The 19,152-nt window shown below is 55.1% G+C and overlaps 2 protein-coding genes across 2 annotated transcripts; both read right to left on the minus strand.

The window, feature by feature from the left end:
• Positions 1 to 1,459: 1,459 nt before the first annotated feature.
• On the minus strand, positions 1,460 to 4,511 carry HOXA9 (homeobox A9). Its single transcript, XM_020880729.2, has 2 exons — positions 3,920 to 4,511; positions 1,460 to 2,856 (listed from the first exon to the last, which is right to left on the minus strand). The coding sequence occupies exons 1-2, from the start codon at positions 4,497 to 4,499 to the stop codon at positions 2,618 to 2,620; spliced, it is 819 nt and encodes a 272-aa protein (XP_020736388.1). The 5' UTR covers positions 4,500 to 4,511; the 3' UTR covers positions 1,460 to 2,617.
• A 5,145-nt stretch (positions 4,512 to 9,656) lies between these two features.
• Positions 9,657 to 13,354, minus strand: HOXA10 (homeobox A10). Its single transcript, XM_020880728.2, has 2 exons — positions 12,388 to 13,354; positions 9,657 to 11,185 (listed from the first exon to the last, which is right to left on the minus strand). The coding sequence occupies exons 1-2, from the start codon at positions 13,352 to 13,354 to the stop codon at positions 10,911 to 10,913; spliced, it is 1,242 nt and encodes a 413-aa protein (XP_020736387.1). The 3' UTR covers positions 9,657 to 10,910.
• Between the last annotated feature and the right edge of the window lie 5,798 nt (positions 13,355 to 19,152).

Genomic DNA, 19,152 nt, shown 5'->3' on the forward strand with positions numbered 1-19,152 from the left:
GAGCGGCACCGAAAATATACGACCGCCTTTCGCTCAAATCTGGGGCTCCCATTCCAGAAGAGCCTGCATCAAGTCGACATTTTAGGAACTTCCCGGGGTCGCGGCGGCGGGAGATGGCGGCGCGGGTGCCTCTTGCGTGGAGCCATACTGCCATCTGCTGGCCTCTCCTTGACACTGCAGCCCACCCGCCCGGCCTGAACTTCGTCAGCAGCCGCCGCGGGTCGGGGGTACCACTCTCCACGCCGGGCAAGGGCCCATCCCCAGGGGGTCTGCACGGAGCCCGGAATCTACGCTACCGAGAGGGCAGTGCCCATAAAAAAGAGAGCTGTTTCCGCAGCCGCTTTATCGGCGGCAGCCAGAGCCAAGAAATGAAAGGGCTTTGGTGGAAAATCTTAATTGGGGCTGGACAGTTGTAAACCCATTAAGAGCCGAATTCCAGACAGTTCGCAGACCCGGCCTTTATGGCACACCCTCACTGCCCATTCTTTGAAGTTTCCTCTGTCTGCAACAACAGAGGGCGTCCCAACCTGGCGGCAGGGTGGGGGTGGGGGTGAGCGGACGCCCCATCCTCCGTTGTCCCCATTCCCCTTTTCCGCGCCCAAACACAGATAACTTTGCAAAAATCGAGGGCGGGGGGCGGGGAGGCGAGAAAAGAGAAGTGGGGTAGGAGGCTGAACCCTCCGCCACATCTAGAAGGCGCTCCGGCCTCCGAAGTTGCGGCCGTTCCCCCCGCAGCCCTTTACACCCCATAAACGGTAACAGCCCTCATTTTCTTTTATGGCGCTTGGGGCTGGTCAGTTGCCTCGGCTCTGCCTCTGACAGGACTTGTGCTTGGGAGAGGTGTGCGGGGCGGGCCCGCCCGGCAGGATGCGGGGGGCGGGGTGCGGGGGCGCGGGCAAAATCCAGTCCCCTGGGAGCCGCCAACTGTCCGTGCCCGCGGCCACGTTGGGGCGGCCGGGCTCCAGATTCCCTCCTGGTAGAGGCCTTAGGAGGCAGCTCTCGGTCCTGCCACCGCCCTCCCAGCTCCCCCTACCCACCCTGCCAGAGAAGAAGGTCCAGGCCCCCCTCCAGTCGCGGTGGACCCGGGTTTGGGGAATTCTTGGGGCGCCAAGACGAAAGAATGGCCATTCCCAGCCACTGGACAGCCGTAAGCGACATCCCAGCCCTGCCAACTTCTCTGAAACCTCCCCGCAGTCCCGCAACCGGACACAAAGCCGGGAGCAGGGCCTCTCCGCCCCTTGTTGTCCACCCTTCCTCTGCTCGCTGCCTGCAGTCGCTAGGCAGCCAGCGCGGGAGTTAGAGCGGAGGGTCGCCTGGGTCTGGCTGCTGCAGGTTCACGCTCCCAAGTCAGAGACACAACTGAGCTCTGTCCTCCTGCATTTCAGCCGCTCTGCCACCCCCAGCCTACCCAGGCTCCCCTGCCCCGGAGAAGAAGGTGCAAAGAGCTGACCAGCAGAAATTAGAAAAGAATCAATATATTTTATTGGCAAAAAGTTAAATATCATTTCAACACAACGATTTGGTCAGTAGGCCTTGAGGTAACTATTGCAAAATATACAGTGTGCGTTCAGCCTGATGGAAACCCCAGATTCATTAAGGATACAAATCTACAGTAGCCCAATGGCGGTTTCATAGTGTATAATTTATTATCAATAAAATTAACTCCATTACAATAAGCATTCATTTTTCCCCCAATTAAAATTAAACGTAAACCATAGGTAGTAACCATCTGCACATACGTATAGCTCCAAATTTCCTCACTGTTTGGTGCAAAAACAATATTCAAGCTTGTTTACTTTTTCTTTAATATGTGGATTGTATATATACAATGGACAAGACCAGTCTAGAGAGCATGTAGAAACTAAAATGTCTGCATTTCAAAAATGGAGAAAACCATGAATCTATGCGTCCCGGAGAATGCTTTCTTTCTTTTTCTTGTTTTAAAATTTTATGTCACTGGGAAATCCTTACAGCTAGTTTACAATCAAAGGTTAACAGCCTAGTTACACAGAAGACATATTCCACTACAGAGCTATACTCTATGCAACTGCTTTCTCCCCTCATAAACAACCTGAGTTCAAATCGAATTCTAGCTTTCACAATCACAACGGGTGCGTCACCCATCACAGAAGTTTGAGTCACAAAACATAATTACCACAATAAAACACAGTATTCAAGTATCTGGGCAGATCACTCTGCCGCACAAAGAGCAAATTAAATTAACTACACACAGTCTAAAAACTATACAGCCCGCCGTCAATAGTTGTGCATTATAAAAAGGTAGTTTTTTTGTTTGTTTGAAGTCAGGAACAGGTAGATTTTTTTTTTTTTAATATATACAAGCTAGCACATAAAGCCATCAGCGCTAATGCCCCCACCTTTTTTTTTTTTTTTTAATCTTATAGAAAATGGAAAGCTTACAATACCTCCTCCATCAAAGTGGCAGGCCAAGGAACCAGCCTGAACAGGGTTTGCCTAGGACATGAGGCCTGGAGTTTCCAACCGCCTTGTGTGGGGTGGTGGAGGCTGAGGTGGGCTGGGGTGGGGGTAGGAGAAGGGGACGGGCAATTCTTTCTCTCTAGCTCACTCTCTCTTTTCTAAATGAACTCGAGTCACATCACTCGTCTTTTGCTCGGTCCTTGTTGATTTTCTTCATTTTCATCCTGCGGTTCTGGAACCAGATCTTGACCTGCCTCTCCGTAAGGTTGAGCAGTCGGGCCACCTCGTACCTGCGGTCCCGGGTGAGGTACATGTTGAACAGAAACTCCTTCTCCAGTTCCAGCGTTTGGTGTTTTGTATAGGGGCAGCGTTTCTTCCGCGTGGAGCGAGCATGGAGCCAGTTGGCAGCCGGGTTACCTGCGGGTGGGGGACAGAGAGGGGGGATTTAGGAGGCGAATAAGCACATCCACCCCCCTCCGCTGGGGGCTAGGAAAACTCCTGGGGTCTTCAGCCAAAGTGCAGGGCGCTGCTGAACTGGTTAGGGAAGGCAGCCGAGCCTCGGATACAATGGAACCCTGGCAGACAGACGCAGGGACGGTCACTTACAATTGCACGCCGGAAAACCTCGGCTCCCCCCCACCCCCACCCCAGACCCTCCTATCTCCTTCTCTGCTTCCTCCCACTCTCCACACGTTGTGTAAGAAGTGAAATTTGCAAACAGATCTCTTTCTTGCCACACAGGAGGAAACAACGCTGCCCTGTGTTCCTTAGCAAGCTTAATATTCTATTCTCCCTCTCACTGACTCTCTTTCCTTCCCACCTTTCCATCTACTCTCCCCATTCCTTATTTTGACTTCCCGGGAAGGCCGTGGGAGCTGGCCAGGCCGGTATGGCGCCCCTAGGCACCCCAAGGCCGTTGATCACTTCTCCAGTTTATTTGAATAATCTAGCACGGGGACCCTCGCGTCCCGGTCGCCTGCAGCCGCATCTTGGGCAGGGTTTACGCCGCCACTGGCTGAAGCAAGAAGTGGAGAGAATCGGCCGTCTTCCCCAGCGTCCCGGGTCAGGCTGCCCGGGCTGCAGTTGCTACCGCCGCTCCCGGACAATCTAGCCGCACAAAAGGCTTTCTCTGGCGCGTCGCTTTCGAAGAATCTCGCCCAGAGTATCTCTGTCTTGGTCCCGGGCAAGCCAAGGAGAGGGTCACCAGGTCTCGGGTCGTCCCGCAGCGCCTGCCCCGCCCCCTCTCCAGGCAGCCGCCGCCTCCCCTCCCCCGAAGCCCGGCGGGCCGGCTTGTCACTGCTTTCTGGACTTGGGGGGCCCCATCCGAGGAGGCTTCCCAAAGAGCAACTTCTGGCTCCCGGCCTTTGCTCAGGAGGCTCCCAGCGAAGGCGAAGGCAGGCTCCGGAGAAAGCTGGAGGGCCGGCAGATCCGGGTGGCCGGCGTGGAGGCGGTGGCCGGCCTGGAAGGAGGAGACACTTACTGGGATCGATGGGGGGCTTGTCTCCGCTGCTCTCATTCTCAGGATTGTTTTCGGAGAAGGCGCCTTCGCTGGGCTGTTTTTCTCTATCAACTGGAGGAGAACCACAAGCATAGTCAGTCAGGGACAAAGTGTGCGTGTCAAGCGTGGGACAGTCACCCCTTCTGGCCGACAGCGGTTCAGGTTTAATGCCATAAGGCCGGCTGGAGGGCAAGCCCGCGAAGGAGAGCGCGCCGGGCGTGGGCTCCAGCCAGGAGCGCATGTACCTGCCGTCCGGCGCCGCCGCCGCCACGGGCGCCTGGGGGTGCACGTAGGGGTGGTGGTGATGGTGGTGATACACGGCCGCGGGCACCGCGTTGGCGCCCGCCGCGTGCACCGGGTTCCACGAGGCGCCAAACACCGCCGCCTTGGACTGGAAGCTGCAAGGGCTGAAGTCGGGGTGCTCGGCCAGCGCCGCGGCCTGCCTGGGGGGCTGGCCCAAGGCTCCCGGCGCGTAGCGGCCCGCGCCCAGCTCATCCGCGGCATCGGCGCCCAGCAGGAATGAGTCCACGTAGTAGTTGCCAAGGGCCCCGGTGGTGGCCATTGCCGTGCCCCGCGCCCGGCCGGCCCGGCCCGACCCGCGGAAATTATGAAACTGCAGATTTCATGTAACAACTTGGTGCCACCAGTGGGGGGGGGGGGGGAGTACAGTCACCTAATAAGTTGCCGGCGCCCGCGCCCCCATTGGCCGCGCGCGTCACGTGCCCGCCCGGCAGAACAATAACGCGTAAATCACTCCGCACGCTATTAATGGCCCGGTGTTTTGCAGTCATAATTTTTATAGCAAAAGCCATATGTTTTTATGCAAAGGGATCGCGGCGCTCCGCGATCGGGTTTGTTTTAATTGTGGCCAACGAAGATTAAAAGATCAAATCTGGCCTTGCCTCTGTACTCCCTCCCCTCCCACCGCCACCACCAGACACACACTTCTTAAGCGGACTATTTTATATCACAATTAATCACGCCATCAGCAAGACGCGGGTCCCGCGCGCGAGTGCGGCCAGCAGAGCCCCTCACATAAAATTAGACAATAATTGAAGCCATAAAAAGGCAGCCAAATCGCATTCTCGCTCTACTGTATTTAAATCTATATTTATGATATTTCATAAGGAGTTATTGTTTCAGAAGCCACACAGGCTGGTGGGAAATTGGGAACGACCAACAGATTCGTTTGCCTCCTCGTGACTCCCAGCTGTAAAAATTTACGAGGACTTGGAAAGGTTAAATTAGACTGTTGTGTTTGGTTGGCGAGCTCCCTGTAAATAATCCTTGCGGTCCCTAGAGATGCGAGTTTACCCGGGGCTGGTCGAGAAAAGTCAAATTCAACGCAGTATCCGTCCCAGACTGAGCCACCACCACCTCTGCTGGAGCGCGCTGGACAGGGACAGGTCACCGAGAAGGCAGCATCAATTGTGAACGCCCCCGGCATCTGCCCAACTGGCGCGCAGGGCGCCCGGGCAGCTCCCAAAATCGCCGCTGATCCTCCAGCGAGGGCCCCACCGAGGAACGACCTGGGAGACAGCGGCCAGTCCTCCCTGGGGCAATGGATTTGAGGACCTGATTGTGCCCCGCGCTCGGCTCCATCCCCGCGTATACGCCTGACCACCGCGCCCTGCTCGCGGTCCGCCGGCACCACTATCCACACCCCCGGCAGACCCAACAGGCGTCCCAGCCTTGTGTTCCGACCTTGGAGGCCCTAACGCTGAGCTCTGCAAGCCTCGTAGCTTCTATCAGGGTCATTCCCTGAACCCGAGCTGCGAAAAAACACGAGGCAGGATCAATGAAAGGCGAGTTTTCTGGCGAAAAAGCAGCTCCGCCTAAGAGACCCCTTGACTCTAGTAGCTGGGAAGCCGGCACCGGAGCGGTTGCCTCTGGGCCCCCTGTATGAGTTCTTCTGGGCTCCTTCCTTTCTGACCACTATCCTGGACCCGCCTAGGTTACCCACCCGACCCAAGGCTCTGCAGTTACAAGGCCCAAAACTCCGGGCTGCCGATCAAGTCCAGGGCTAGAAATTAAAACAGGGAGGGGCACAGGACATTGACTTTTAATCCTATTTCTTAGCTTGGCCAAATTGAGGAAGATATTTCTTACTCCTTAGAGTCTTTCAGAGGTAAATTAAAAGGCCTCGGCCTGTATGTTAATTGAGAAACAAAACAAAACCTACCCCCAATCCGAACAGAAAGAGGCGACTCCTAAAAAGGGGTAATTAAATTCACGTGTGAACACTGTGCCTGCAAGAGTGTGTTTCTCATTAGCCCTCTTCCCTGGCGGCGAGGGCGGGCGAGCGGCATGGGTCTCTTCCATCTTCTGTTTTTCCTTCATCCTCCCCAACAGTTCCAGTAATCCCCCCAAATCCTGATACATCCCTGTCCCAGGCGGGAACCCGCAAATGCCAGGCTCTCCCGGAGAATGAGGCTGCGGAGCCGCGCCGAGAGCCACCGGGTGCCCCTTCCTCTGCCCGCGCCGGAAGAGGGAAGTGGCCGACACAATGAACTCCGACGTGGCCGGTCCTGGCCGCCTCAGCCCCCTCCTCCCTAATATTTTCCTTTCCTTGTAAATTCCTCCGCCGTATCCCCACCCCCACTGCAGCCCAGGGTGTCCTAAATATCGACCCCTTAGATTTTCATTAAGAAAAATTAACTCTGGCGGAAACCTTCACCCCTAATTGTAATTGTCTAGGAACAGGCTGGACACGCCTGGTTGCCTTTTCCTTTTTTTTTTTTTTTTGGTAACCAGAGAAGACACCAATTATTGTTAGTAATGTTTAAAATAAAACAGGCTATGTTGTTTTAAATAACCTTAGACTTTCCCAATAGAATGGCTTCTAAATAATTATCCCGCGTTAAGAATTAAGCAGTGTCAGGAAAAAGGGGGAAATCACAAAACTAAATATTATCCCTATTTAGCCCACAGAATTGGGGAGAGAATATTCAGGCCTTTGTGTTTGCTTTTATTTTGGAGGTGAAAGAGATTATGTGTGCATAAAGAAACAATAAATGGGTGTAATTACAAATTGCCTTTTCTAGACTGAGAGTTCAAAAACCTTGGCCTCCAAAACGAATCGACTACTCAAGTCCTGAAAATGGCAGAGATGAATTGAGGAGAATGCCCTGTGACAGCCTTTCCGATAACAGGAGGGCAGGCTGGGCACTGAAAATAGTTTCTGGGCTGCTGGAGCTGGGGAGGTAAGTACTGTTCCGTGAGCTTGAGCCTGAAGGCCTGCAGGCATGTTGGATTCCCAGGGGTGGAAATTGTTTTCAGTTCTCGGAAGCAAGAATGGCCCCATTGGCTTCAAACCGTGGCCTACAACTTGGAACGCCGACTCGGTGTCTAGAATTTAGGCTTCCTTTCCCCTATTATTTGAAACACACTGGCACTGGAACGATTCCCTTCTCTAGTAATATCCCCACACGGATGCCATATCTAACATCCTCTGACCCTGATAGAAGCTACTGGCAAGCAAACAGCCAATCTTTGCCCTAGCGGGGCTCCCTTATCGCGATTAAAGCCGGAGCCTGGACCAGCAGGCCGGGAAAGCAGAGGAAGCTTTGTGGCAGTTCCCTGCGTGTCGTTCCACCGGGCCTGGCTGAGCCCAGGACTCAGCCTCATCTCCCCATTGAAGTCAGCGAAGGCCTCCTTGCCCTCGGAATGGGCACACAAAAACGGCGAGAATTCCCCCCAATTAGATCGCCTAAGCTGCCGTTCAGGACCCGCGGAGTAGGAACGCCAGGCCGCCGCCATCCGGTCGTGATCATAACCGAGGCCTTGTCTGGGCCACGGCACACCAGGCCAAGATCCACAGCCCTAGACAGCCGCGCCCCTCCAGCTCTTCCTCAGCAGATTCCCACCTCTGCTTGAACGCGCATGGAAAAATAAGACACCCCCACCCCACTCTCCCCAAACAAGCCCTGTTATCTCTTCCCCCAGTTCCTCCCCAAGGAATAGTTGGGGAGGAGACAGAAAGAAAACTGGACACAGACTGAAGGTGAAAGAAAATTAAGGAAAGAAAAAAGGAAGGGATAAACAAGAAAAAAAGAGGGGAGAAGGGAAGGAAAGAAGGAAGAAAGAGTCAAAGGCAACTCTTGGGAGTAGACAGAGGTTTACAGAGAGAAGGGTAAGTGACAAGGCCAGTATCCCAGCCCCTGTCAGCCCTGTCCGCTTCCTGATTTAGGCTGAATCTCCACTGGCAAAGCGATCTTTCCTCAACTGGTACCCCAGATTGGGCTGGAGGTGCCCCAGCCTTGCAGGAGAATGGCAGAGTCCCTGGCCAGGCGCAGGCCTGGAGCGGGAGACGCCCAGGACAGAGGCGTGCGCCCCTGACCTTGAATGGCCCGGGGCCCAGAATTCCTACCACGCCCCTGGCATCCGCGAAGGAGCAGGTAACCAGACAGGTAGGGCGAGTGGGGGAGGGGTGTGAGGCCGGCAGCCTGGCAGAGCGTTGAGGAGGCAGGGTTCAGGCTCCTGTGCGGGATAAGCCGAGGTTGCCACCGCAGGCCTGGCACAACCAGGGGTTGGATGCCCCGCCCGGCCCATCCCGGCCCGGCCTCCGCGCGCACAGGTACCTGGAGACGATTTCAACTGAAGTAATGAAGGCAGTGTCGTGCTGTCGAGAGAAAGGTGGATCCCAACAACAGGAAACTACCTAAATCACCGACCAGTTCTGTTGCTGCCCGCTTGGAGCTGCCTCGCCCGCCGCCGGCGCCGCCGTTACTGCCGCCGCCACCACCGCCGCCAAGTGAGAACCCTGCGATCGCGCCTGGCCCCTCGCCAACCTGCTCCCGCCGCTGCCGCCGAGCGCCCCTGGGGCTGCCGCTAAGGCATCGCGGAGGAAGAAGCCGCCGGCCCCGGTAAGGTAAACCTGGGAGAAGGAAGGTAAAGGAGAGAGAAAGATGGAAGGAGGAGAGAAAGCCAGAAGAGAGGAGGGAACGAGCAGCATGCGCGCTCGTTTCCCAAATCTTGCAGCCCAGCGAGCCGGCGCGGCGCCGAGCGGCTGCAGCCCAGGGCGATTCGCATGCGCCAGGGACAGCTCGGAGCCCGGCTCCCAGTCTGGCCTCGGCCTCCCGCGCTCGCTCCCCGCCACTCGCTCTCCCCCTCTCTCCCTTCCCGCCAGCCAGCCAGCCGGGGCGCGCGCTCCCGCGCCCCCTCCCCCCTGCTGTCGCCCCCCCCCCCCCGCCTCCCGCGAGCAGGAAACGCGTGGCCCCGCCGTGAGCGACCAGGTGGGGGAGGCCGTGCTGGGGGCGGGAGGACCCATGCAGCCCTGCCGCGGTCTACCTAACCGCTGCCGCGGACGCTAGCGACCCGCTGTGGGCCCATCCCGCTCCCCGGAATCCTAGGCTGGGAGTCATCGAGGACCAAGAGACCCAAGAAATAGTCAGCCTCTGCGAACCTCCCAGGGGGCTCCCGAAACAAATCCTGTTTGGCTTCCTCTGTCTATGCAGCTCCCGTCTCAACTGAAACCACTGGTCCAAGACAGCCACAATCCAGATATACTAGCAAGTCATAAAACTGAACAAAAGCCGACAAACCTTACGGCACCAGGGCTATAGGGCCCAGACAAATTACGACCGTCTAGGTAATATTTAAATAGATGCCTAAAGTAATTGCAGGGGGCGCGGGCTAGTCCTCCTGTTGTAAAAGCGGTGGACGGGATAAAGTGGAGGGAGAAGATAAGAAGTAAAAAAAAGAGGTAAAATTAAAAAGCTTCATTCCACAGCTTTTATTCTTCTATAAGAACATAAACATCATCTTTTTTTTTTCCACGCACAGCAGCATTACAATATTAATTTATTCTGATTTAAGATTAGAAGTAAATAGAGCTAGAACTAACATTTATAATAATGATAGAATGCATTTGCATAAAACAAGATTGGCAATTTTTCATAATAATAGACATTTATACAGATTTGTATTTTATAGTTTTTTCTTTTTCTGCACCTACAGGTTTGACCCTTTTATGCATGTAACTTCACAGTATAAAGGAAACCCAGCAATGTCTCCCTTCTCTAGTCTATTCCGCTTGCTCCAGCCCTCCTCGGCTTCTGTTAATTTTGGAAAGAAAAGGGGGGAAGGGGGGGACCTCTGCAGAATAGGGAGAACTGTGGTGTGCTTGTCGTATGTTACCAGTGGTAACAATTATTTAATGACAAAAAATGCACTAAATCTGCATGTATAAACAAAGCTACATTCTATTATTTATCTACAGCCAGAAGGACATGGAAATTCAAAGTAACTGAAATAATTTAGTCCCACAATGCAAGACGTTACACAAACTGGAAGAGACGTTTCCTTCTCCTGGTCATTTCTTCTTCTTTTAAAGCTGAGCTATCTTACAGAGGAAGGAAAAATGAATCTTTTGAAATTTTACCAATCAGCCCAAGTCAAACCCTTTTGCCAACCTGCATGTCCATTTCTGCAAGCCCTTCTCTTTGCCAAGGAAAAAAGAGAAAAGAAACCCAGGGGCCTGTGCCCCCTGATTAAACACAGCCCTGCACTCCAGGCAGGCAAGCCCGGTGGCGGCTCCTTGCACCATTGACCTCAGGCCAGACACCTCAGCTGCCTACAATGGGACCTCCGCCTTCCGGCTAGGTCGCCGGCCCCGCAGGAAACCAGCTGCACCCGGAGGACAGAGGCCATTTCAAGCAGTGGAACCCCGAGACAGCAAACCATCCCAGTCACCACTTGACACTGAGGACAGCATCTCTCTATAGAATTTTAGCGCGATATGGCTTTTTCCCCCAGAAAACAACAAATAAACCAGCACCAAGCAGACAGACAAAGAAACAAAAAAGTCAGAACAAACCAGCCCTGCACAGATGTAACGGCCAGCGAGATGGCGAGTGTGGGAGGGAGGAGTGGGGGGCTCCGGCACAGGTGCGAGTTCCTGGGCAGAGCCGAAGACAAGAGGGAGGAGAACGGTTCTCTGGACGCGAAAAGAACCACAGTGCCTGGAGCTTCATCAGGAAAAATTAAAGTTGGCTGTGAGCTCCCGGATCCGGTTTTCTCGGTTCATTTTCTTCAGTTTCATCCTGCGGTTCTGAAACCAGATTTTAACTTGTCTGTCCGTGAGGTGGACGCTGCGGCTGATCTCTAGGCGCCGCTCTCGAGTAAGGTACATGTTGAACAGAAACTCCTTCTCCAGCTCCAGCGTCTGGTGCTTGGTGTAGGGGCAGCGCTTCTTCCGGCCGCTCTTTGCAGTGAGCCAGTTGGCTGCGTTTTCGCCTTTGGAATTGCCTGGCATTTGAAAGAATAAAGAGGGGAAGGTTAAATTGAGGCCATGCGGGCTGCATGCAGGGGGTAATTCGGGTTGTCTCTACAGTAAGAGGGATGCCCTAAGTCACCCAGAGAGAGTTATGCCCCCCCTCCCGCCCCTTTTAGTTTTCCCAGGGAGAGCAGTTCCTCCAGAAGTCATGTGTAAAATCGAGCGGGCCTCCCATCTACACCTACTCTCTTACATTTTCCTCCACTTTTCCCCCCAAACACCTGTTTTAGCACAAAGCTGCCATGCGCTTGCAGAAGGAACGGACTGGGAGGGCAGGCTGTATATCTTGAACTTAACGCCTTTTTTTTTGCCTCTCGCCCCAAGGCAGACAAGCATTTCCTGCAACCCCCAGGCTGGGGGGACAGGGGTGCTCACTTGGAAGGGGGTCTGGCAACGTGGCTGTGTCTCACTCCAGCCCCGTGGTTACCCAAGAAGGCCTGTTGAGGAGAGGGAGAAGGGCAGAGCTGGGAGCTAGGGAAGGCACAAAAAACTGATTGGGGTCAAGGGCCCTCCCTCACGTCTCTCCAGGAACCAGGGACGTGTAGTCTGGGCGGTTTCGAGTTCCAGGAGAAGCGAAATGACCCCTCTCTGACTCTCAGATCAGGGCCCAGGAGTCCGGGACGGATCTGCCTTTTCTTCTCCCCGCAACGAGGATTCCCGCCCCTCAAGCAAGTTTGAAAAAAGCAAGGGGGATCGTAAACTCGAACTTCGCCGGTTAATGGGCTTATTTATTGGTGCTGGCGGCTGCTTATTTTGGATGCCTTACAAACATCCGCGCTATCTGCGGGCGAGCCACTTTCCCTCCCTCCCCCTCCCCCTCGCGTGGGCCGCGCCTCGCAGGCTGGGCCCAGACTCGGTTTTGGGTGCTCCGGGGCACGGAGAAGGGCATGCACAAGAGGGGAGTTGCTCGCCGGTGTCCTCGGCTCCAGTCGGAGTGAGGGGAGGCGAGAGCAGAGAACGTCTCGGTGTGGGGCGCTAAGCCGGGACATGAATTTTTACTGCGTCCCCACGCCCAAATATTAAAAAAGCAAGTTCACAAGGTCAGCCTGCCTGCAGCTCGGGCCAAGGCCGGCCGGCTGCTGTGCGACTCCTGGCTCTCTGCTCCTTCCCTTCTCTGGGTCTGCCTGTCTGCTAGCCCGCCTGACTGCGGAGCCCTTCAGCGCGCCCTGCTTACCCAGGGAGTCCTTCTCGGGCGAGGCTTTGCTGCTCTCGGAAGGGGCCGGGGAGAGCTCCTCCGCGGCCGAGGACGACGCGTGCGCCTCCTCGTCGCCCTGCGAGCCCCCGCCGCCGCCGCCACCGCAAGCCAGCGTGGGGGGCGGCGGCGAGTCGAGGGCTCGCTCCTTCCGGGCTGCATCCACCGAACCGGAGGCGAGCGCGGGTGGCGGGTCGAAGCCGCGCCCCGGGGGCTGAGCGGGGAACGGGCCGGCGCCGAGCTGCGGCGCGCCGCCACCACCGCCGCCGCCGTAGCCCTTGGCGGTGCCATAGGCCTGAGAGAGGCGGAAGTAGCCGGGCACTGGCACTCCGCTGGCGGTACCCAGGGTGCAGCCGTCGGGCGGCGGGCCCCGCGGGAAGGGGGCCAGCTCGGCAGCGGCGGACGAGCCTTTGGGGCATTTGTCAGCCGAGTCGTAGAGGCAGTAGGAGCTCTCCTCTTTGATGTTCTGCGCGAAAGAGCACGAGGTGGCCTGCGGCGGGGGCTGGGGTGGTTGCGGTGGGGGCGGCGGCTGGGGCTGCGGCGGCGGCGGCGGCCCTTCGGGCTGCTCCATACGGCACGACCGGGGCGCTTCCAGCCACAGGTCTATAGGCGCCGGCGCGTAGCCGTGCGCCCCAGGACCCAGGCCACCGCTGCCACCACCGCTGCCCGGCGACGCCGCCTCATTGCGCTTGCCTCCCAGAGCCGGGAAGATCCCGCAGCTCTGCAGCCCATAGGGCAGGTCGGCGGCGGACGGCAGGTAGACCCCGCCGTGGGCGTAGTAGCCGCCACCGCCGCCGCCCCCAGCGCCGCTGCCACCACCGCCAGCCTCGCCTCTGCCGGAGCTGATGAGCGAGTCGACCAAAAAAGAGTTCGCGGCGGGGCTCTCCGAGCATGACATTGTTGTGGGATAATTTGGCGAAGGGAGCAGATAGCCCTTTCTGGCTGACATTTCTTGTGCAAAACATGCTGAATACGATTAGCAATCCCCCCGCACCACGGCGGGCGCCCGCAGCCAATCCTGAGCCAGAGTTTCCGCGCGACCACTCCCAGTTTGGTTTCGTAGGCGCGGGGCCGCTCTCCGAGGGCGCCCTCCGAGCCCGCGATTGATATAAATATGTAATCTGTATTGATGGGCCGCAAGACGCACACCCGATACCTCAACCCAAAGGCCAGAAGCGACGGGGGCTGCCCCAACGTGGCTAGTGGGGGGCCTGGCCCCTGGGCTCGCTCCGCCCATGCCCGGGCGCGCGCCCTCCTTTGGGGTCTGTTTGAAGGGCCCCTGGGCCCCGTGCAGTTAACAAGTGGGGTGTTTATGGTGCGCACCCCGGCCCTCTTTGGGGGCTCCCTGTTTTAATTTTTCGAATCAACCACCAGACTTGGGTGCACTCTTAAAACACTTAGGTGGGGGGGCCATCAGTGCCTCAAGTTCTTCCCATTCAGCCCCAGACCCGGAGCTCTGTCCCCAAGGTGGGGGACCTAGTCCTAAGATCGCCAGGATCTTCAGAGTTTCCGAAATCCAGAGGAGACTGGAAGCTGGCAATCGCTACTTCTTTCTAGCATCCCTCACCGAACTTTCCCCAAAATGCAATGCCCTGGTCTCTCAGCCCCAAACCCGCTCCACTCCTCCTCCACCAGTGGGTTGATCCAGTTAGGATCTTTGCCTATAGTGTGCTCACCTGGCTTGCCTTCTCTGCAGCTCCTGTTGGTGAAACCTTGGTGGGCTGGCATCAGTGAGGGGGGGGTGGGTCGAGGCGACTGACAGCTTTGGCTGAAAGACTTCCCCACCCTTACTCCAAGGCCAGAGCCAGGTCCAGGCACCCCACAGCCACATCACCCTGGCAGCCTCCAAGCTCATATGCCTTTGAGGGGAAGTGAAAGAAGTGTTGATCTTGAGGGTCTTTGGCTTACCCAGAGGGGAAGACCTGGAGGGGGAAACTTGGGTGGGGGACGGCCAACAAGCACCTCTGCCACCCAATTCTCAAATTCTCCCTTTAGCCTTGGCATTTGCACACAGAGGCTACGACAAGAACCAGTGTCACCACACTCCTGCTTCTGTCCCCTCCCCTCCTCCCCCCTCCCCTCCAAACCCACGGATGGGGCAGCACTCACTCCCGTGGTGTGAGCATTTTAACGAGGCCCGCGGTGAGGAAATCCGTTCCCTGTGAGGCCTGGCTGGGCTCGTGGCCCAGTTATAGGCGCGTTCGGAGGCCAGGCCCTTTGCTCAACAGACACCCAGGCCTCCTCCTTCCCTGGTCGTAGGGACCGCGCTCTTAGTGAATTGGAAACGGCCGGCCCAGGGCGCTAGCCCCCAAGTGTGGGCCTCATACATGTCTCAGGAAACGCGACCTTTTCCGGCCGGATCCAGGGAGCCCAGGAGGTCGCTGCCTTGTCCCGGGCCTTCGGGCTAGGGCTAGAGCTCTCCAGGATGCCCCCAGGCCTGCCCACTCCGCCAGCTCCGGCCCCTGCAGCAGGCTTGACTCAAGCGACTGCACGCCAGCATCCCGGGAAGCAGACCGCTCAGGCCTCGGCGGGCGGCGGCGGGGAACGACCCATGCATCCCGGGTGATTTGCCAGGCACTTGGCCTTGTTCTTCCCAATATGGACCCAGTCGGAGGAGGAAGCCGAGCCTGAGAGGACCCAGAGAGAGCGTACGGGAGAGCAGGCGGCAGAGTCCCGGCGCCGGCTTCTGAGATGTAAGCACGCAGTTGCGGTCTCTGCCGGCAGCGGCTGCTGAGCTCGGCGCGCAGCACCCGGAGGCCGCGCCACCGCTTGCGCTGCGCTCCAGCCACTTCTACCTCTGCGCCCCGCGGTGACCGGCTCCGCGGACTGGGCCTCTGGGGTGGAGAAGAGAGGAACAGAAAGAGAAAGGAAAAGAGGAGAGGACAGAGGGAGAGAAAAGAGAGGTAGAAAAGGAGAGAGCCAACTCTCTCCAATCCGACAGGATCTTGAAGCGGCAGTAGCATCGCCGCCGCCGCAGAATCAAGTGAGGGGTCGTTGCCGAGATCAGGAAATGTCCCTCGCTCTCCATATTGCTCGAACGCACAAGGCCAAGGCAAATTTTCATCAGGCTAGGCCCACGAGGTCAACGAACTTGAGGAGCAGAAGTTTCAGAATAAGGCAGCCTAGGACCTTTCCCCAGATGGGCTTGGTCCTTACCCGGCTTGTCAGGAGAGTGAAACTGACTAGGACTGTTGTGTTCAGCAGTGCTACTGGGAAATGCCACAAAGCCAAGGGCTGCCTGAGAAGGGGGCTTCGCCCCTTAGTACTGTTCATACCTATCAGGAAATTTCTGCCCAGGGGGAAGTAGGTTCCAAGTATATGAGAGGGTCCCTTGAGAAGAATGAGCCCCAGCAGGCAAGTGGGCCAGGACTGGGTGCTTTTTCAGTCAAAATGAGGCAGGAAGCAACTTCCCAGGCCACAGGTTCCAAAGGGCCAGTGACCACAGGAGAAAAATGCTTGAGATAGTGGAGGCTAAATAAAATAAAGTGAAAGACAATGATCTAAACTTGTCTTTCTTAATATTTTTGAAAGTTGGACCCCCTTTGGTAAATCTAAGGCCATGTTCTCTTACCCTGTGAAAAATGCGAATCTGTGCATTCCCACAATTTGACCCAGTCATTTTCAGGGAATTCACAGACCCCCTCAAAGCCTTTTCCTTGGCCTCTCCAGAATGTTCCAAGACTCTGGGAATTCAGTAGCCCTGCCAGTTTGACTGGTAAGACAAGCTGGGTTCCCGGCTTAGGCAGATCAGGCCCCGTCTAGTCAGAGCTCTGTAGGGTGGCCAAATGGCCTTCTAGGCTGAATGGGATCCAAGAGCATGCACACTCCAACCAAGGTTACAAATATCAGTTTGGTGCCGTGTCTGTTATGAGAAGGCCACTGCAGCTGAGGAGTAGAGGAGGTGGAAAGCTGGCTGTGGGCTCACAGACCATGGCATTGGCACTTGGGTCTTCACAGACCTTTGGGGAGAGTTGGATGTTTCTCCCTAGTGTCTTTCCCCCTTGTAATAAGCCAAATAGAATGTTGAGTTTGTGCTGTTTCTTGCTTGAAAACAAAACAAAACAGAATACATGTAAGCCCGCGTGGGATCTTCTCTCTGGCCCACGTCTGCCATTCTACCTCCACTGCTGAGCCGAGAGTGAGAGTGAATGGAGAGCCCATGGGTGCACTTGGGACACAGATTGGCTTGCCCCACTGGTTTGGACAAGAAGATATCCACACAGCAGAAGCTCAAGTCAAATGCCTGCTGCCTTCTCAGTTAGTCTCGGAGCTCCCAGCATCCCGATCGGCCCCAAGGCTCCATACTCCCCAGACTGTAACACCGAGGTGTTAGCTTCCTCAATAAAATATTCCATTTATTGATCATCTCAACTTTCTTAGGGTTCCCCACCCCCAAGAAATTAAGAAAAGCAATTCAATGGGCGGCTTCTGGACACTCTCCCTCTCGCCCATTTGCCTTCTTTTTCTCTCTTTCCTCCTCTTTCCCAGCTGCCGAATTTCTCTCTTGGTGGTCAGAATGCCTTTGACCTAAAACTCTTTGGTATCTGCCTGCTTCAACCAGGCCTGTGCAGTTGCCGGAGGCCCACATTTTATTTAGGAGTAAATATTGCTCATTTCTACCTGGTTCATTACACCCCCATTCAGCTATGGAGCTGAAGTAAATGCCAGGCTAGTGAAATAAGCCCTCTGTTGAGAATTACCCTGCAGTTTACCAGATAGTGGATTCCCTCTCCTGAGTAGGCCCTTGCAAACCACGAGAAATAATAAACTGTTATTACAAAAAAAATTCTTACAAAGAGTACCAGGTACTGAGATTGAGCTAGCTAGTAAACAATTTGTATCTGGAGATTGCTCTCAGTGCTTTCTGGGCGCAGTATTATCTGATCGGCTGTGGAGTTGAGATGCAGCCCCGGAGAGGGAAAATAAATGCTACTTTGACATATTCGGCTTTAACAAAAATTCTGGACTGTTTCGATTCATGTATTTACCCCATAGTTTAAATTTTGGAAGGAGCAAAGACTTGCTTCTCCCATTCGTCTTTAAGAATGTCAACATTTTCAGGAATACAGTATTTGATGTGTCTTTTAGAATCAGTCTATCCCTAAATAATCTGCTTAAAAGTTTTTTCTAAATCCAACCACTGAACTGGCCCTTCTCTCCTGATGGGGGAAGTGTTGGAGACTTTTCGTACACCCCTCACATACACCCCTCAATTGCAGTATCCTCAGTTTTGTCCATCATAAACTGCCTCTGGCCTGGAAACGATATTAGGAAAGGCTTGGGCTGCAAAGAGCAACGTGTGGGCACCCACTCCTTGCTTTATTCTGGCAGAGTTTGAGAGACCATACTCAACAAAGACTGGTGACTGTGATCGCAAAAGTATACACTCATCCACGGCAGCGTCTACTTTCTCTGAGATTTCCCCCCCCCACCCCACTCACCCATGCATGGTATATTTGTAAAAAGAAAATAACCATTTCAAGAAACTAATGAAAACATACTGGAATAAAAAAATGAAATATAGGAAAAGTGGGAATTTGAGTTTGACTTCCAAAATGTAAGTGATATGATTATTTTAAACTTGTTTTATGACAACTCTGGTGGAGAGATTGTTTGATCAGAGTTTATCCTCACTGCCAGCCTTGGGAAAATGTATAGGTATTTACCAATACAATTTTTGCACATTTGCAAAATATGCAAAATATTTCATTTTTACATCTAAGAAATTGCTGCAAACCTCCAGCCAGGTTTATAGCGGTACAGTCCAAATAAGCAACACAGGTTTCTCTGGTAGCCTCAAAAATATAATGCGACTTCTCTGTATTAGTCTTTTTCAGAACAAAGGTTACCTCCAGTCTGTTGGGCAAACCTAGAGAACACACCTAGTAGGAAATCAGCTACTTCCCTGACTTCTGCCCAAGGGAATAAGCCCGCCCCAGTGACCACAGTCGCTGACCACTTCATTGTTTCGAGGAGAAACTCTGTTTTCCCCAATCCCGCCATCTCCTCCCCCCCCCCCTTTTTTTAAACCACCATAAGCCGGTATGCCAGTACAGCCAGGAGGATGTTCCCCATCCCTGGTTCATCCCGTTCTGAGTATTTCTACAAAATCTAAAGATCGCCTCAGGTGAAATGCTGGCGCAGAGAGTTAAAACCGTCAACTTCTCCACTGGGGCCTCCCCCTGCTTTCCAACCTTAGGGAGCGATGGGAGAAGGGGGGTGGGGTGGGTTGAGCGCCTATAGCGTCACCCCCAAGCTCACACACCCAGCCACTTTCCCCAGCCCTGCTCAGACACCCGGCCCCGCTCCCGCCCCAGCCAGATTGAAATTGCTAAACTTGTGGCCTCTTACCTTGACACATTTCCGAAATCACTGCCAAGGGACAGCTGGCTTCTCCGCGCCGCGACGCCTGCGAGGCCTAGAGAAGGCGCATTGCTTTAAATTACAACACCAACCACTTCTTGAAGGTGAGCCCCCCCTTTTTTTGATACGGAGGAGAGCGGGACAAGTGAAATAAGGTAACGTGCTGCTCTTAGTATCAGAAGCGAACAAAGGCCAAGAATCGCGCTGGGGTTCCCAGCTCCCCGGCGGCTTTGACATTGATCGGAAGTGCGCCATCTCGTGGTGGCCGAGCGCCTAGACCCGGCCCGAACTCCTGCCCGCAGCCGGGAGAGGAGAGCAGGCTCAAGGCAGAGACAAGGAGAGAATGTGCCCAGCCCGCTGCTAAAGAGATCTCATTTTTACATC

The sequence above is a fragment of the Odocoileus virginianus genome, chromosome 1 (genome assembly GCF_023699985.2).
Source record: "Odocoileus virginianus isolate 20LAN1187 ecotype Illinois chromosome 1, Ovbor_1.2, whole genome shotgun sequence".
Lineage (NCBI taxonomy): Eukaryota > Metazoa > Chordata > Mammalia > Artiodactyla > Cervidae > Odocoileus > Odocoileus virginianus.

Bases quoted from the DNA above. Each gene is read 5' to 3' on its own strand.
- HOXA9 (XM_020880729.2), bottom strand. From the start codon at position 4,499: ATGGCCACCACCGGGGCCCTTGGCAACTACTACGTGGACTCATTCCTG. The intron at 2,857-3,919 runs GTAAGTGTCTCC...CCCCACCCGCAG, and splicing joins CAAGCCCCCCATCGATCCCA to GTAACCCGGCTGCCAACTGG.
- HOXA10 (XM_020880728.2), bottom strand. From the start codon at position 13,354: ATGTCAGCCAGAAAGGGCTATCTGCTCCCTTCGCCAAATTATCCCACA. The intron at 11,186-12,387 runs GTAAGCAGGGCG...TTCAAATGCCAG, and splicing joins GCCCGAGAAGGACTCCCTGG to GCAATTCCAAAGGCGAAAAC.